Raw genomic sequence first — 18,856 nt, 5'->3', positions numbered from 1 at the left:
ACCAGTAGAGCTGGAAGCTAAAGAGCTCTCTCTCTTTGTAGGTTCTTCTGCGACTGTGGTGCTGGAACACTGTCTAATCCCTGTACGCTTGCTGGAGAGCCTACACATGATACAGATACACTATATGACTCTGCTCCACCTATAGAATCTAATACATTGCAGCACAACTGAATTCCTTTCAGAAAGAAAGTCCTGCCATTCTAATATCATAACTATTAAAACTTTTTTTTTGGAGGAAGTTACACTTGCCCATTTCTGCAGAAAGAGACTGTATTAAAGCGGATGTGTTGAGGTGTTGACACTATGGAGCTCAACCTACCAAAAAAGAAAGTGGCAATATGTTGACTCAGGATAACAGAACTGGGCGTTTTAGCATTACTGTGTAAACAAAGACTTTGAAGGGACAGAAGTGAAGAAAAATAAGCTGCAATTTTGTACAGATACCAACTTCTGAAAGCTGGTGTTTTTACAAGTAGCATTGAAACACAGTCCAATTTGCAGTAGTACTATTCTGTAGACAAGCAGCATTCTTTGTTGCTGCCTTTATGGACATGGGTACCAATTGCTTTTGTAACATGGTAAAAAAATGTGAGCTAGCACTTCTGCATTTCTTTTGATTTTTTTTTAACATTTATTCAGATTGAGAAATATGATTTTAATGCTTTAATCTCATGTAGTTTGTTTCTAATTTCAAGCAAAAAAAAATCTTATTGTACTTGAATGTGTCCTGTTTTGTTAGCACACCTAGACTTGCTGTAACTGTACTCATGTCCCAGTATGTACGTTCTTTCTATGAAAGAGAAAACACTAATCTTAAATTATATCCAGCAATTTTTCTGGTGTCCTCTGAAGTTAGAATAATCTCCTTCCCTGCCCCAGCAATAGTCTGTACTCAAACCACCCTAACAAAAAAAAAAAAGCAAAAAAAAAAGCAGCGAGTGTTTTAATGAGACTTCCTAGACTATAATGCACTATAAAACAAAGTACCCATGTAACTAAGTTTTGTGAAAGAAATTTTACTATGTTTTAAAGTACACAGTAGAAAGTCTCCTCAAAACAGTCTTGTACTTTACTCTGTTCATAGTTTTTTTTGAACAGTTCGGACATTACTTACATAACCTGCTGGAAATCACAGCAATTTCCTGCTCTAAAGAAGCTGAGACAAGTATATATACAGCCCTATACAGTTTCATAGCTTTTTTCCATTTATGTGTATTGGTGACAGTGGGTAATCAACAGCCTGAAAGTGTATGCATGTACCATAACATCTAGACTTAATATATTGTGGAGTACTCAATAACCATTATGTAGAGGGTAGGTAAGAATTAAAGGGTTTAATTTCCTAGGAAAGACAATGGAAAAATGGTCATTTTTAAAAAATAAAGTTTATTAGATCATAATGTTGTCTGATACCACCTTTTTGAGAAACCGCCAGTACGAAACCATCCACGTCCTTAAAGATGATTGATCATAGCGGTAAGTTTCTGCACAGCGTTTGCATCACTTGTTGCGCCATCCACCACCAGGCAGAGATACCTACGGGAAGTAACGCGTCAGCCTCACCCGCACGGACAGCAGCTGCCTGCAGCCTGCACGGCCTCAGAGGCCAGAGATGCCACTTTGTGCCTGGCGCGGCAGCTCGGGCATCCCCTCAGGTGGGCTCGGCTCGCAGCCAGCCCAGCCCCTCTGCCCCTCGGAGCTCTTGGAGACCAGCAGTGACTCCAGGCTTCAAATGCTGCCTCAATGCCTCAAACAATGCCCTGTTACTCGCGGGATTGCTGCCCTCCTGCCGTCAGGTTTTAGTCCTTCCCTCCCTCACTGCTTGGGAAGTACATTTGGTATTTGCAAAAATCTGTTGAACCGCCCCCTGTGCTGTGAGGCTGTAAGCCAAAGCCACTGCCCAGACTTTAAGACGGAGGCCTACTAAGCAATACGCAACCTAAGAAGGGAAAACCAAGGCCTTACCTAAATACTCTCAGCGAAATGGTCGCTTTCTCAAACTCTTTTGCTTTTCTGTGCCCCTTCTGAATAATTTCCTCTGGAATATCAGCAAGTCTCGCTGCATTGAAGCCATAGCTCTTTGGACATGCCCCTTCAATGAACTTGTACAGGAACGTAATTGTCTCCTGGCTTGGATCTTCACTCTCATTTTCAACCATACATGCCTAGAAAGAGTTAAGTTACAAATCAGCGTGTGTAATGCTTACCTACAGACCAATAAATGCATGAAACATCCCTTTTCTCAGGACAGGCAGAACACACAACAGCGCACACAGCACAAGATCTGCCAGCTGCAAGGAAAAATCCTGTACTTCAGCACTCGCAACTCATGTGTTACACTAAACTTACACATACCATGTGACCGAGCTGCACAGCCACACTGTGTGAATAATCCTCCACCAGCGAGTGGTAGTGTGTGGAGAACAGCGTCCGACACTTGATTCTCTCCACGAGTTCCTTCACGACTGCACTCGCTATAGCTGTTCCGTCAAAAGTAGCTGTGCCTCTGCCTGCAGAAAAAAGCAGAAAAGCTTTGGCATACTCAGGAACAAAAGCAGCCAAGTAAATTCCACCCACGGTTTGCTTGCTCCTCAAGACACACACCTTTAATTGTTAAGATTAACAGAAAAACATCTTCGCTTCTGTTCAAAGACACACACAGTGCCTTGTTTGCCTTGTATCAGTTTGTATTGTTGGGTTATTCACCCTGGTGGCTTGTGGGGAAGACTGGCAAACAGCAGGGAGCAGGATAAGAGCCACCAGTATCAGTGGGAAGTGACCCCAGTATTTGCCCTGTAACAATCACACTCTTCAGCACTGCAGGAGGCGGCATTTCTGCTCTCTTGAGACTTGCTACTGGCTTGCTCAAGGTTTACTGCAAGTAATTATGCAAAGGCAAGCAGAAAAACTCAGCTAGAAATAGGCTAGTAATGACTGGGGGGTGGGAGGGGGTGTATTAGTGCTTCTTGGGTACCCTGCAAACATGTTTCAGAGAGAATTACGGACACTGACCAGTGAAACACTGGGAGCATTATGACAGAACAGCCCCTGTCAACTTGGTTTCTATTTAAACAGCCCAACAACCTTCATCTAGTCTTTAATCTTAGATTTAGTTTCCATCTGTTACAAAATGTACTAATTACCCAGTTCGTCCACGAGAACAAGGGAGTGCTCTGTTGCATGCTGGAGAATGCTGGAAGTCTCACTCAGTTCAACAAAGAAGGTACTTTCACCTTTAAAAGAAATGACCAAAAAAAAAAAAAGCCATTAAGTAGTCAAAGATCTGACAGCCACGACTAAACCCCTATTTACCCTGCACTGGAGTCCTGGTCAGGCTAAAATGAAACATGACAGCAAGCTGCAGATGAACACACACAGACAACTGCTTTTCCCGGGTGAAAGTGGCAGATCTGCATTTGCCGGAGAAAGCAGGTTTTGGTTCCTAAAGAGTACAGGCATAGGCACAAGTACAAGTAATTAAGCTCTAGGCCACCTTATCTGTCTACTTTTAATAGCCCTGGTCAGATCTACCAGCTGGACAAGAGGAGGGGTGCAAAGGATACAAGACTGGGAGAACCTTTTGCTCCTTCTTGCCCTTAAATGCATGAGGCAGGCCAAGGTGTGCTGCTTCTCCGTGTGAAAAAGCAAGCAGAAAACCTTGAAATACACCACGAGCCTAGACTTACTAATTTGGTTGTTGATGTTATAAGGTAATTAATTATTCAAATAATTAAGGCTGTACTCATATGTACTCCACTTAAGTACAACAAAAGTAGTACACTGCTGCCAAGGACTGAACATCTTCCAGGACCAGGTAATAGGAGGCCCGAAAATGTTTTTGCAGAAGTACACAATTAATCAGACCCTTGCACACGATAAATCCACATGTCTGAAGTCCAGATTTACTTGTTCTTTGTAGGGTTCATGCCAAATAATCACATGCAGCAGCAATGAATGTAATTTCAGAGCAGGCAAGTATTTACTTCCCGTACTCGCACTGCATGAGCACTGCCGTGCTCTAACATAAGGTTTTCGACATGAATTATTAAGCAGTGTCCAGCGATCCTGATTTCCTGTATTTACTTAAAAGAAGTTTTCAGGACTTACTTTTTAACAATGCTTAGGAATAACTATTTGTTCACTGTAGAAAATAAACCCCTAAAATCACATAGTCAATTTTAAAATTATATTACTTAAAGTTTACTTCATAGAAGTCCTGTTGACCTGCATTACAACATGACTGCCATGGAACAACTTCGGCTGCGCTTTCATTTCTACGGTGTGGAAACCAATGCATCAGGAACAGATTTCAAAGCTAGCTCTGCTGTGCAGCGTTCAGCCTCATGATAGGAGGTGTTAATACGTTTGTGCACATCTTTGGAAAAGAGTAGCTCCCCATTGACAGAAAAAAAAAGCTGAAAATGCTACATTCTTCTAAACCACCTCTCTTGCAGAACAGGCAGTTTTTATTTCTACCGTAAGTGCTTAAGTACTCTTCCGTTCTTAAGATTTCCTTTTATACTAAAATTAAATAAAATGGAAAATAGCTGGGCAAAGAAAAGCTTGATTTGGGGAAGTGTAAGTATTTTTTTTTAATGAAGAACTCTGAACGATTCGTTTCCAAATTCCTTATGTGCAACCAGTTCAGTAGGCTTAACTCCTTTCACATTCGCTGACCCACATTTTTCAGCAGAAAGATCACAGAAAATCCGCACCCTCCTTAAATGAATTGTGATATTCACTACTCTTCTTACCACAAAAAACACTTTTTCTAGCCCCATGACACTTTGCCTACCACCGCAGGCAGACTTTCCCACTCCATCCGTTGTGTCCTCCTCCACTTCTGTCTTCTTCTCCGTGGAAGAAACAAAATACTCCAAGAATTGTCAACTAACACTTCCAAGAAGGAAGCCTGCCTCCTCTCACCTCCTGAAGAAAACAGATTTCAGACACAGGGCAGGCACCCTGACTGAAACACGGGGCCTCTAGTCCCTGCAGGAAGGTACAAAACCAACTCTACACCAGCTACCTAAGCATCATTGTTCTACTCCAGAACACTCAGAAAGAGATGATATTGTACAGTTGATTGTTTTCTACTTACGCAGGTATCTTTCTACCTATATAAAGTAGAACACAGTCAACTGTACAATATCCAAAATTATATTCCTCAGACATGCATCCAGCTGGAAGGCAGGCTTTTAATATTAGAATTCATTAAGAAGTAATCCCATGTGTCAGTCAAAAATAATGGAGGACAGACATATTGAACAAATCAAGCATAACTACAACCCTATTTCTACTCTGAACAATGAGACACAACAAATTAGTTGTCCAGCTCTCCCTAAAAAATAATAATAATAATAAAAAAAGTAAAAATCAGACTATCCCTTCCCAACCCGCCACTCAAAGCAAGAAAAGGAACTCACTGGGTGGCAAAAGCACTCTGGACAGCTGGGTTTCAAAACTCACCTGACATAATTCTGTCTGAGGCACCAAGCCTTGTAAATACTCTGTCAATCGGTGTAAGCCTGCAGACTTCAGCAGGTACGTAGCATCCCAGCTGAGCCATTACAACCAGGAGACCAGCCTGCAGAACAAACAATAAAACATTTACATTTTTACTACCTGCTCGGAGCTTCAGTTCCACACAGAGAACGAGGGAATAAAACTGTATTTCCCCTAAAACAAAGACTAGAGTACATAAAGCATCCCACTGTTTTAACAGCTCCAGGCTGCAACATCATTATCTCAAGCAGGACTGAACCACTCCGAAAGCCTTCAAAACACGAGTTATCACAGCAAGCACTGTTTATACAGCAAACTCCCCGCTGCTTGCCCAGTTGCTGCTGTTCTCTATTCTCATCTCGTTCGACCTGCAGAAGCATCTCTTGCCAGATGATGCAAAGTCCTGGATAAGGCCACTTGAAAAAGGTAAGAGACTCTCACCGCTTTTTCCCAACCATCTCTCATAACAGAAGTGAAACTTACTCCTCACTAAAGCAGTGAAAGTAGAAAATCTACTTATCTTAACATGGGCATCTTCTACCAGATTATGCTTTGTCTTTACTGTGTAATTGCTGTACTGTACGCCCTGAAAAATCACTGCTGGGACCTCCTTTCGCATTTTAAACAGTCAAGTCTTGTAATTCCTTTATGCAAAACACAGAGGTATTCTGGAACATTCAATCTTATGTAGATAGTCAATCACCTGTCTCATGAGCGTAGATTTGCCACCCATATTCGGGCCAGTTACTAACACACAGGAAGCTGCACTACTGCCATCTTCATCTCTGCTGCCTATCACAATGTCATTAGGAATAAAATCATCCCCAAAGAAAGTTTTTGTAATGCATGGATGGCGTGAATTTTTAAGTTCCAGGAAGGGAGGAGCACTGTCTACAGGCAGTAGAATTACAGGTCGGCACAGTGGTCCATCACCATCTTGACTGTAGTTAGCAAGGGACATCAAGACATCTATAAGATAAAGAGAAATTCCAGTTAAGTCACACTTTCACCTTTCTCTATTCATCCACTGGAATGCACTTACGGAATAGCATTTTTGTAAACACAAGATTCCATTTTCCTGTTAAGGAAAAAAATCCAAGAAGTACTCCAAAAGAACAAGTAAAAGGTGGGGATATTCACAATTTCTTTCTCATTCCTTCCAGATTTCTAGTGGTGTCAGATTAAAAATCCTCCCCTCCAGTTTTCAGTTTAAAGGCCTTTAAAATCCACATCATTTCACTTCCAAAGCCATTTTTTTTTTTTTAATGTACACATATAAAATACTATTTTCTTGCATTGGTTTTTATTTTGGAACAAGAGAAGTAAAGAGGAAATCAGCTTCTGCAACGATGAATTACTTAGTTAAGAATCACTACTTGAAAGTTACCAGAATAAATTTATATGAATATCAAAATTCTGTCGGCCTCACAGAAAGCAGCAGCACAACCCCCCTCAACCAGACTAGCTCTAAGGTTCTAAAAGCTGCTTGCTTACAAAATGAGACCACATTACGTGATTATTTTTTTTTTTAGACTTTTTGTACACATATTACAGCTGAGCCTGAAAGCTGTCTCCCTCCCCACTGAAAATCATCTCTGTACTTGCCCTGGTACTGTGGTGTACCTAACGTGGCTGCCTCCCAGCTCTCCCAGCCCATTCAGAGGATCCGTTCCCAGACAAGACTCGCTGCCCGCCTGCCACCCCCCCCCCCCCCCCCGCCTTTTCTCCCCCAGTGGCATTCAGAGGGTGCTTTAATTTTTCCCTGGAATAAAGACATCCCAGAGAGCCTCATGCTAGCAGAAAAATCACAGTACGAGAGTATGCCAGTCCTGAGAAGAGAATACAAGAGACTCTTAGATATTTTTTTTATACCTCCATCTGCATCACCGCCTTCATTTACTAAGCAGATACTAATTCATACACAAGAATCCTAGAGGCAGTGCGAGACCCCCCGGGCTACGCTGAACTGTGAGAAATCCTCAGCTGCATACCTGCAATCACACAACGGGAATAAAAGAAGAGCCTGCAAACATCAAGAGCCAGCAATTGTTCTGCCATTTACCGACAGGATGCAAACAGGTGATCCCTGTTATTGCTGTTACCACAGTCGGGTTTTAGACTACAAATCGAGAGTCTGCAACAAGCCTTTTTTGCTTATCCAGCTCAGATTTCATACTACACTGTGCAAGACTTTTTTACTGTATGTCAAAATGAAGAAAACCTCTTACCTAACACAGCAATGCATTCCACAGCTGTCTGCCAGTCTTTGCTATTTTTATCAAAGTTGTAAAATAAACGCCTCATACAGTCTTTTAGTGCTGCATCTCTGCGCTCTTCAGCATTAACCATCGCAGCCAGCATCTTCTCAATCTCCTTGGTCCAGTAACGTTTATATCCCTTCCTGGTTGACTTCAACTCATACTCCTCAGGCAAATTACGTGATACAACGCTTTCGGGTATTTCCATTTGGTATCGGTTTTTGCCTGCCCCCCAGTACAGCATGGATTTGAATCCAAGCAGTTTGCGTTGCTTATCCAGGTAATTGTGAAGATCTTCCTCAACAGCTTTAATATCCTGTAGCGCTTTGTCGTAATCGGGGTCAAAACCTGCCTTTGGGGTAATCACTCCCGTCTTTCGAGCCTGGTTATGATCAAAAGCGGTATCCCACCTTCTAAGCTCTGCACTCAAGTCTGGGAAGCGGCCACCTGGATTTTTGGCTTTGCGGGTGACTAGCTGCTTAAGGACTCTAGATTTGAAGTTGCTGGCAACGTCTTCCATGACATCAACAATTTCATTCATTACTTTAAACCCCTCCAGCGCAGACAAGAAGTCAGCAATTTTTTTTTTGCTGTATTTGATTTCTTCATAAAAGATGGCCCTGCTGTCGGGATGGTTCTGACTTTTAAGTGGTGATCCAATACTGTGAATTTTGCTGAGCAGCCTTTCAAGGTCAGGAAGTTTCTTCAGGTGCTCACTAACTTCAGACATTTTATCTGGCACCGCCAGCAGGTCCTCCACAGCGTCTAAACGATCATTGATGGATTTAGGATTACAAAGTGGAGCGCAGAGCCACTGTTTTAGGAGTCGCTTCCCAAATGGGGTACAACAAGTATCAATCCTTTCCAACAAAGTACCTTCTGTGGTTCCGTTGGTTCCATTCTGCAGGACTTCCAAGTTCATCAGGGTGACTCCATCCAGCACCATCCGCTGGTCAGTTTTGGCAAAGAAACTGCTTGAACTTGTAGTTTTTGCAGTATCAATATCCACGGGGATGTACTCCTCAAAGTTCGCCAGCGATAACAGCTCCTGATCAATCAGACATTTTTTGAGATAGAAGACACATCCCCCAAGAGCTGACAAAGCTAACTCACTGTTTTCACCAGGAGTCAATCCCAGCGAGTCACTCTCTGAAGTCAGAGATTTGATTACAGAGGGCAGAGAACATCCATTTTCAGAGTTCTGTTTCTCCTTGAAATAGCCTTCTTCAAGAAGGACTTTTAGTGTTTTAGACGCATTCCAGAACTGGGAACCAGCGATCAGCCCTTCCTGAATGCAAGAAACAAGAGAGCCCTTCAGTATCTTCTGTGTGTCCACTGACAGGTTCCCCTTCTCATACAGCACCTGCACAGGAGTGTAATGCGCTACTAAAGTCCTAAACCTCGAACAGTGCCGGTCATCTGAGAACTGACCTATGTAAAACTTCCCCACCGATGTGTCAACAAAGCAGACCCCATAAACACGTTGTCCAGAGGACTCTTCTTTTTCCTTAACGCACAGAAGGTATTTGCTGTGGTTCTCAGAGGGATCACAATCCAGCACACTGTAAGTCTGAGTTCCCTTGGTGATGATTCTGCATATTTCTCTGCGTACAACCTTGTCAAATTTTGTTGGGTGGGCCATTGACTTGTAGCGCATTTCCATCATTTCGGGAGTTTCTGTCTGCTCAACACGGGCTACCTTGTAGCCTTTCTGCACAAGAACATCTGAGAATCTGCCAAACACAGTTTCGGGGAAACCCGAATGGGCCCAAGTACCCTTCATAAAGATGAGGCCCAACTCGTTTACGCCAGTGACTGCATCCATATGATACAACTCATAGAATTTACCAACTTTGTAGAAAATCACAGCATCAAAGTTTTGACTTTTCAGCTGCCACCACCTCCGCATTCCTGGCGTGCACTTGTTGAGATAATCCTCAGGTACATACAGAGTACATGGGTCATAATCAGGGTCACTCTGCCGTCTCCTATGCGCATCTTTCTTTTTCCCTTCCTGCAGCCAATCCAGCTTTTCATGTTCCCACGCTGCAAAGCCACCGATGCCTCCTCCGCTGCAAGCATTTGCTTGAGATTCAAAGCTTTCAGGTGCTGCAAATGATGTCAGCTTAGACTTGGCTTCTAAAGAAACTGTTGCTGCTCTTTTGGGCGTTTCAGAACGTTCATTTTCTAAGCTACTCCTTTTAGCAGGCTTGTTTATCTCTCTTTTCTTTCGTTTAGAAGGGACTTTTATGGGACTTTCTGCAACACTCTCCGAGTCTGTCTCTGTGTCAGATTCATTTTCATCCACCCCACTACTAGCTTCCTCGCTGCTCGCCACTTCTTTCACATCAGGCTTGAACTCTGCATCGGAGCCATCGTGATCACTGTCGGAATCCAACACTCTTCTTCTTTTGGTTTTTACGGCACTTTCCCTGCTCATTACTCGCTTATTACTCTTCACGTCCTCCTCACTATTGCCGTCATCACTATTGCCTGATGCGCTTTCACTCATCTGCTGGGAAAATAAATTATTTTACCTACAGAAAATTCTGGCTACAAAGTAAAGCATCACTGCTGCAAAAGCAGAAAGAAGCACAAAAACGTGCAGTAATGCAGTAAGCTATGATACTCCAAGCAAGAGACAGCAGAGCCACAGCCAATTCCATTTGCCTTCACATAATTAACTTTTTTTCTGGGTAACAAACTGCTGCCGGCCAGTGGCATAATTACTCCTCTTTGTATTCTTTACAGTCTCATTCATTACCTTGCAGAAGTGATGCTGATGAACAAAACAAACTGGACAAAAGACATATGGTATATGAAATTCAGCATAAAAGAGAAATGCCTCCATAAGCTAACTGTGCTGCGATTTTTTCCTACCAACCTACATCAGATATGTGACTGGGTTTTGCAGCCTCTCAGTGCCAGCCTGTGTGAGTACTCGTGATTTGTGGGGGGTTTGAGTTAACTACCTATTTCCACCTACAAGCATACTACCTCACAGTGACCTTCAAGAAGATCATGCACATCTAGGAGAAAGAGAAGAAACGCCATTATTTGCCTTTTCAGCCTGAAGCTTTAAGAACGCCAGCGCCGGTGCTAGAGAAAAACAGCAGAAGAGGGGCTGTTACAAATACTAAGTGTGCCAGTGCCCACTGCACTGTTGTCACGAACATAACACAATGCCTGGAGCGGCACCTGTCCCTCAGGGCAATGTCACACTGGAGAAAGAGTTGATGGGCCACGCTGACAGAGGAGGTAAGGAAAACCACCATCCCACTGGCAGTTTTCTCATACCATTCTTTTCCAAAGAACTCTATTCCAACGCATACGGTGGTACTGAAATAACATTTGAATCATTCGCATTACAATGTGAACACAATACAATTTAAAAAAAAAAACCAAACAACTTTTTAGTTACCCCACCACCAACAGACTGGTGTTAACAGTACAAGAATTTGTATTTTAGTGCTACTCTATAAAATGAGGGCAGCCTCCAAAAATCCAATTTAACACCTGAAGATGAATACTCAAAAAGTTAGAAATTTCTGTATTATGACAAATTAAAACTTCAGATCGAACTCAGGGGAATTTGGAATATTAATAGCATATAGAGAAGATTAAAAGATGCACCAGGAAAAAAAGTACTTTCTGAGTGAGAAAGTGGGTCACCTGGCTTACCCAGGGAGTGATCAACGGAAGATCACTCTTTCAGAGAGTTAGAGAAGTTAAGTAACTTCTGAGGCCAGTCCCTACCATACAGAACACCAAAGAGATGTTAGACTTGTCTTTCCAACTAGAAAAGGCAAGAGGCCAGCATATGACCTGACAACACAGAAACAGTACAAAAAAAGAAAAGACATATAGATACATACGGATGCATGATTAAAGAGAAGCTATGATTACTGTACCAGGGAACTGAGGATATTCCAACACTTGGTTCCAAAAGACAGCTTCTAAGTTCTAACACTATTTCTGAAAGTGACTGCAAGCAAGAAAGATTTTACCTCCATTTCCTCCTCTTCCTCCTCCTCTGTGTCTGAAGGTTCACTGCATACTGCCAGTTCAAGTCGCTTAGTTTTATCTTTACTCATTGCATCATCCGCTAGCACCATTGCTCTTTTAACTTCGGGCTTTGCACTATAAAACATTCCTCCCTTCAGCGTCTCGCCATCTGATGAACCTGTAAAGCCACAAATAATTTGTCAGAAACTGAAGCTAGTCTAGCATTTAGCCAGTCCTTTAGCGTTCAGACTTCGCTTTTAAATGTATTCAGACAACTAGTATAATTATCAAAGGTTCTGTGTTGTTACCAGTCATTCTCACCACTTCTTAAACATAGCAACCCACCACTCATTCAGCCTGATAAACCACCTCTAGAGAAAGTATAAATACTCGCAAATGGAATGCCTACCTAATACGTGAACACTTAACGAACTGCTATTTCTGTAACTCATTACCACATCCCAATACTTCTAAGCTAAGCTCAGCTCTGAACACCCTCTAACTAGGGTTGCTACTGAAAAGTAACACTTTATACTAGCAGACCTGACTGAAACCTCATGGCTATTTTAGCAATGACAGATAAGTTCAATCGTAAAGTTATCTTCAAGTTACGGGCATTGATCATCTATGACCTAGATCTCCTGGCTAAAGCTCTGCTGGCCATTCAAACTGCTACTGTAAGTGCAGCAAGGCATCCAGACCCAACACCAACCTGTTAACCAGATTAGCTGATCATCAATCACACTGGCAATTCACCCTGACACTGCAAGGTATCAAGCAAAGCCTACTATTAGTAACCGCACCATTCCCTCGCCCTCTTTCTTATCCCTTGAGCACCATAGTTCCTCCTTCCACTACCTGTAAATAAACACAAACATAAAGCCAAACAACTCACAGACCGATTTCTAGAAAGGGTCCCCAAAGACACTGAGATTCATCTTAATGCCATGCTCAAGAAATGGATGGTATATATAACATATTATATATTCAACTTGGGGAAAGAAAGAAGGGGGACATAAGAGCACACTATAGATGGGGAAGGGTGATGCCTTTTTTGCTCTTCCGAGTTTAGCTGGCTGTACACAACAGCAGGATCTGCTTGACCAGGTCCTTACACCTGCTCTTGTTAATCCCTTCATACGCCGCTACTAACTGAAACTCCAGCTTGTCAGTGTTAGACAACAGGCAGCTGACTTGTATGTAGGAGGGCAAACCATCTCAGAAATAAGCTCAAAAGAATTCTCTCACACACATTGCTTTGAGCTCACAGTAGCAAATCATGGAGTTACAAGTAGCTGCTTCTACAGCACAAATGCAACACGATAACAAACCAGATCTCCTTTCAGTTTTGCAAATGCAGTGAGACAATCCAAAAATATTTTAACATTGACATTTTAACAATGGCAGCAAGAAAATCCCATCATTTAACTGCACACTCAAGTGTGCAACACCTGCATATTCACTTAATCAACTCATATGTAACTCCACGTCTTGCATGCCCAACTGTCAGAAGTCTAGCCCTGTGCTGTCTGTATTTATTCAGTTATCAACACCACAAGAAATTTCCCCGTTTTCTTACCCAAAGGCCTCTAACACTCTACATACAAAGAAGCTTTTTGTCCAAAATTAAAAGCAAAGCTTGTATTTTAAGTATTTTTATTCTGTTCTGCATTAACCACTTTTCTTGTGAATAGACCAGTGTTTCTGTGCTTAAACTTTTTTAGCACCTACTTTTCTGCAATCTTCTTTTGGTAAACAGATCAAGTGCCCTTACCCGTATTCGCTTCTAAGTGCGACTGCAAGCTATTAAAATATATTTCATTCTTTTAAAATACCTTCTGGAAAGACACACATAAACTATGGACTTGCATTAAATTATGCTAACACAGTAATGATGTTACCATTTTAATTTAAAACTAACTACAGCTGGAGTGCAGTACATTTAAGTATAAACAAGCCAAAAAAAATGACTACATGATCCCCAGACAGAACTCTGACTTGTAAAAAGGAAAAAACTGTTTAAATTCAGTTGTTTCACTGACACCATAAGCAAATCCTACCGCACACCTAACATACTTTGCACCGAAAGTGCTTGTTTGACTAACAAGAGTTTACACCGACATGATTTACACGACAGTTTGCAGCCAATAATTTAGTTTTCAGCAATGGTGAAATTATAAAACAAGGGGAAAACAAATCATGATTAGTGATAAAGTGAGATTTATTCTGCAAAGTTTTAATTCTTGATTACATTTGATTTTCATTAGTTAGCTAAGTCATTTCTTCAATATGACAAACCAACTCTGCTCTGTAACAACAAGCAGTACCCTAGCAAATGCTCTGAAGCCTCAAGCAATGTATTTTATGAACAAAACTGTACTGCGCTGCTTAAAAGAAATAATACAATGGTAGAATTAATTTTAGTTACCCGACATCCTGGTGTCTAGTCTTATGATTCTGGACAAGCTGCAGTTCCCAAACACCTGTTTAAAAACTGGGTTTGATATTAAGGATTTCAGGGCTAAAAACTGAAATAGTGGATTCATCTTACAGATTTTTTTATATTGATGGGAGAAATAAAGGAAAAAAAACCCACCTACTTTAAAACACAAGTAAGCTTTAAGTTTGTGTCCCAATCTAATAAATAAAAGTACTTCAGTGTTTTATGTTTAAAGAATATACAGAAGTATAACCATAAACACACCTGTAACCCTCAAAAACTTGCTTTCTCTAACTTAGAAAGTACAAAACACGCTTTCCCACTCGATACTAATCTTGGTTTTGCTGCTCTCTCTCTCTCTGAAGAGCATTTTATGCTATACTCCACTTCTGTTTTTCAAAAAAAAGTGGCATGTTTCCATTTTAAAAAGTTTTATTTATATCTCTTACCTTTATATGGCCTCAGATATTTAATGCTGACCCAGCCCCTTGTAGGGCTGTCATCAAAAAACTGTACGTGGACACGAGTGGATTTCCCTTTTCCTCTGACTATTGTTCTTTCAGTCGGATGGTTGTATATGAGACAGGGCCACCAAGGATAACCTTCCATCTTGGCCCAGACCAAGTCACCAGGTGAATACTCACAGGAGACACTGCAAAGACAACAGCTGTGTAATTTAAGAAACATAAACATTCAAAGCAGCTCTCTTCATAAACGTAACTGCACACTGCTGCTGAGCAGCCTGCCCTCTGAAGGTCTCGGAAGGCTGCCCTCTGAAGGTCTCGGTGGTGCAGCCTGGATTATACAGTCCTGTATCACCACCAATATGCTTCTTAAATGATTTTTTTGCATTTGCTCCTCGAAGTTCTAGTGGATCCTCACTGAGATAGAGCTTTATAGTCACAGAAGACGGGCTGAGATGGGAAGGGACCTCTGGAGGTCATCTTGTCCACCCCCCCTGCTCAAGCAGGGCCACCCAGAGTCCCAGCGGACTTGTGGAGGAAGAGAAACTGGGTCCAACCAGAGATTAACTAAAAGGAAAAGACTGCAGACTACGCGTTGTGAATTGCCAACCTACATAACTAAGGCGAGTTCTCCTGTAGAGAGCAATTCTCAACAGGGCACCTCAAGGAAGTGAGTAAGGTTTCAAAACACCCTCCAGCTAAAAAAAGCAATGAATACATAAAAGCTCTTGTCTCCATTGCAAAGCACCTGACGCAGCTTTATCTGCTCGCTCTCTCTCCCCGAGATTCCGGCCCAGGCGCCGCAGCGCTATGGCGGGGCACTCCTGCCGGCCGCGGGAGCTGCGGCCTGGAGGCAGCCGGCACCGAGACACCGCACGGCGCGGGAGGGACACGGGGCACGGCAGGAAACACGCATCTCAACCCAGGAGCCACCCCAAACACCGCCCCGCCGGCAGCCCCGGCCCCGGCCCGCCGGGAAGGCCGCCACCGGCCCCGCCACACGCCCCGCGGGCCTCCGGGCGGGGGTGACCGCACGCGCGGCGCCCCCGCCCCCCCCGCAGGGCCCGAGTCCCGCCCCGGCCGCGGCTGAGGCGCCTGAGGCGCGGGGCTCGCTGCACGCCGCCCCCCGCGCCGGGAAGGCCCCGGCGGGCCCAGGCAGCGGGGGAACCGACCGCGAACGGGGGCACGGACACGCACGCGGTGCCCCCGCGCCCCGAGGGTCCCGCTCCGGCCGCCGCCGGCTCCCGCCCCCCCTCAGGCAGGTGGCGCTGCCGCCGCCTCTCGCCGCGCCGCTCACCTGGGCGCCTTGGCGGCCGCGCCGTTCTTCTCCCCCGCCTCCTTGCGCCGGGCCCCATTGCTCGCCGCGCCGGCGGGGCTGGTAGCGGCCTCACGGCCATTCCGCTCCCCCGGAGCGCGGCAGCGGGTCCCCGGGCCGGGCTGCGGAGGAGGCGCCGGGGAGGCCTTGGGGAAGAAGCGGAGCAGGGTGCTCTGGCGAGACATGGCCATGGCGGGAAGCGCGGCCCACCGCCCAGCGCGCCAAAACCGCCCCGCACGCCCCGCCCCGGGGCGTGGCCGCTCCCGCTCCCCCCCCCCCCCCCCCCCCCCGCCGCTGGCGGGAAGCGCTGTGGGGCCGTGAGGCAGGGTCCGCCCCGCCCCCCCCCCCCGCCCCGCCCCCCCCCCCCGCCCCGCCCCCCCCCCCCCGCCCCGCCGGCCCCGGGGGGCTCCTCAGGCCCTCCCAGACGCGACCCCCGCGTTTGCCCTCCCGTGTGTGGCGGCAGGCGGGCCCGGAGCGCCCCCGGGCCTACCGTGTGGCAGCGTCCCGGCCTGCCGCGCGGCGGTGGCCCGGGCGGCCGTTCCCCGGGTCCGGCAGCTCCCGGCAAGGTCTGCCCTTACGAACTACTGCCCTGCCAGCCCTGCTGCTTGGCCGCTGCGAGGCCGCCGCGGCGGTGGTGGGTGCTGCTGAGGTGGGGTAGGCTGGGGCCTTCCCACGGGGTCACCCCCAGGGCAGCAGAAGCTGTGGCACCTGCTTTCCGCCCCTGCAGCCGGGGGCGAGGGCAGCGGTGTGCTGGGCCGAGAAGCAGCTTGGGCAGCTGCTGGCCCTGCTGCCGGCCTGCAAAGATGGTACTTCTCAGCCAGCCTTACTGGCAAGTGCACAGTAAAGCTAAGAAATGGCAGCTAAAATAAATTTCCCCTTCCTACATGTGGGGTTTTTTTTTCATATTCGTAGGTGAGGCTATGTCCTTTCAAAGCCATTTTCTGACGCATCATAATACAATCCATTTCACGGCTCTGTTGCGCTTCAGCAACACCATTACAAAGCAAGAACAAGAACTTACTTTTATCAGCATAAATTCGGAGAAAAATTATTTACAATCACTAGCTATCTGATAGCAGAGCTTTTTCGTCCACTAAAATGGCCGTTTCATATCACAAGCTAAAACCTCTCCCACCGTTCAGCACAAACTGTAGCCAAAAATGTCACAGACGTTTTTGTCACCCCAGCTAAGTGGAACTGCAAGGCAGGGATGTGACCGCAAGAGGTCACGCAAACCCAAACGATACTGAAGGATTTTAAAAGCGTGCTCCTCCTAAAAGTTATTTCAGTTTAATTTCAAAGTGTAATTTCCGTTTAACCTGTCATCTGTTGCTTTCAGAAACAATCTGATGTGTCCTCAGCTACACACACCTCAAAGTGAACTAGCAAAATAGCTGCATTTTTTAGTCCATGGGGATTTCAAAGCACCTGGACTGTGTAAAGTGCTTGAAAGTGCGATGAGCTGCTCCATAACCACCTCGGCAGGTATCGCTGTTCCTATCAAAAACACTCACCAGGAATGATACCTGTACAAATGTTTGGGTAGCACGTTTTTTGTCGATTGTTTGCAGGAAATAGGCAACCCTATTTAAATTTGTAACTGTCTGGAAAACTACACCCTGATCATCCGTCTGGCAGGTAGAAGCAGGGAGATGGGCTGTGGCAGGGAGGGGAAAAACCTAGGAGAATGCTGAAAGCAGGCCCAGTCTTTAAAGATGATGCCCGTTTTGAGCAGACTCCTGATAGATCCTGGTCTCTTCTCTCTGGAGAAGACTATTGTCAGTTCATACAGAATCATAGAATGGTTTGGGTTGGAAGGGGCCTTAAAGGTCACCTAGTTCCAACGCCCTGCCATGGGCAGGGACCCCTCCCACCAGCCCAGGTTGCCCAAAGCCCCGTCCAGCCTGGCCTTGGGCACTGCCAGGGATGGGGCATCCACAGCTGCTCTGGGCAGCCTGGGCTGGTGTCTCACCGCCCTCATAGGGAAGAATTTCTTCCTTGTAACTAATCTAAATCTCCCCTCTTTCGGTTTATTTTTCCCCCTTGTCCTATCACTACATGCCTTTGTAAAAAGTCCCTCTCCAGTTTTCTTGTAGGCCCCTTTTATAAGGAATGGAGATGATAGAAAAACACGAAGGGTGATCTGAATTTGGTGGTGTCCTGAGCCAACATGGTATAAGAACCACAGAAGTCACCGGTGTTGGAGTTGGTTTTGGGAGCCCTGGGATTCCTCCAGGGCTGACAGGAGCATGAGAGTCAGTCTGCTGGAAGAAGGCCACATTACTGATTTGGCACAGCTGTGGAAGTCTTGAGAAGAGTCTGTGGTCTTTAGAATTGATCGACCACATGGTCCAGAAGCTTGAGTGATGGACCTGGAGTATGCACTTTTGAGAAGATTAATACTTTGTTTTGCGGCTTTTTAATTTGTCCCATCCAATGATACCAGTTCTCCAGGTCTGTGGTGTCCCCCTGTCTGATTCTGGGCATTCCTCGATTTATGGTGGCAGCCACTTAAGAAATGCCACACTGGAAACATACCTAAGTCTGTATTTTAGAAAGTCTGGATCCAGTGTCAGGTGCCCTCCCCAAGGTGGGGTAGCACCGCACATTCATATCCACAAAAATGTAGGAGTTAAACTTTATGATACTTTATCATTGTACATCCCCTTTTCTCTTGTGGGATCAGGCTGGGGGAAACACAGATCACACCAGTATTTGTTAGATAACCTTCTATTATTCTGATATTAATAGCAAGGGACTCATCGCACACTGCATTCACTTACTCCCTCATATTCAGATATATATATATATATAGTTCATAAACATGCGCACTAACAGGTACCCAGGTGGGGCAAGGGTTGGGATACCA

General features: G+C 45.0%; 2 protein-coding genes across 4 annotated transcripts in view; one reads left to right on the top strand and one right to left on the bottom strand.

The window, feature by feature from the left end:
* Positions 1 to 1,400, top strand: part of FBXO11 (F-box protein 11) — a 78,865-nt gene extending 77,465 nt beyond the window's left edge. For both annotated transcript variants that reach the window (XM_055816629.1, XM_055816628.1), the window contains exon 23: positions 42 to 1,400. In XM_055816629.1, coding sequence (XP_055672604.1) covers positions 42 to 171 — 130 coding nt within the window. In that variant the 3' untranslated portion in view covers positions 172 to 1,400. The remainder of the gene's footprint in view (positions 1 to 41) is intronic.
* On the bottom strand, positions 1,367 to 16,222 carry MSH6 (mutS homolog 6). Of its 2 annotated transcripts, none has more exons than XM_055816625.1 (10): positions 15,970 to 16,222; positions 14,658 to 14,860; positions 11,771 to 11,946; positions 7,734 to 10,278; positions 6,209 to 6,474; positions 5,470 to 5,587; positions 3,144 to 3,233; positions 2,356 to 2,510; positions 1,966 to 2,165; positions 1,367 to 1,536 (listed from the first exon to the last, which is right to left on the bottom strand). In XM_055816625.1, the coding sequence occupies exons 1-10, from the start codon at positions 16,176 to 16,178 to the stop codon at positions 1,455 to 1,457; spliced, it is 4,044 nt and encodes a 1,347-aa protein (XP_055672600.1). In that variant the 5' UTR covers positions 16,179 to 16,222; the 3' UTR covers positions 1,367 to 1,454. The 2 variants fall into 2 exon arrangements, with proteins under 2 accessions (XP_055672600.1, XP_055672602.1); XM_055816627.1 differs by having other exon boundaries at positions 7,734 to 10,275.
* Between the last annotated feature and the right edge of the window lie 2,634 nt (positions 16,223 to 18,856).

This window comes from Falco peregrinus, chromosome 11, assembly GCF_023634155.1.
Source record: "Falco peregrinus isolate bFalPer1 chromosome 11, bFalPer1.pri, whole genome shotgun sequence".
Lineage (NCBI taxonomy): Eukaryota > Metazoa > Chordata > Aves > Falconiformes > Falconidae > Falco > Falco peregrinus.
Note: the sequence above shows the minus strand (reverse complement) of the source record. Positions and strands in the feature narration are given on the sequence as shown.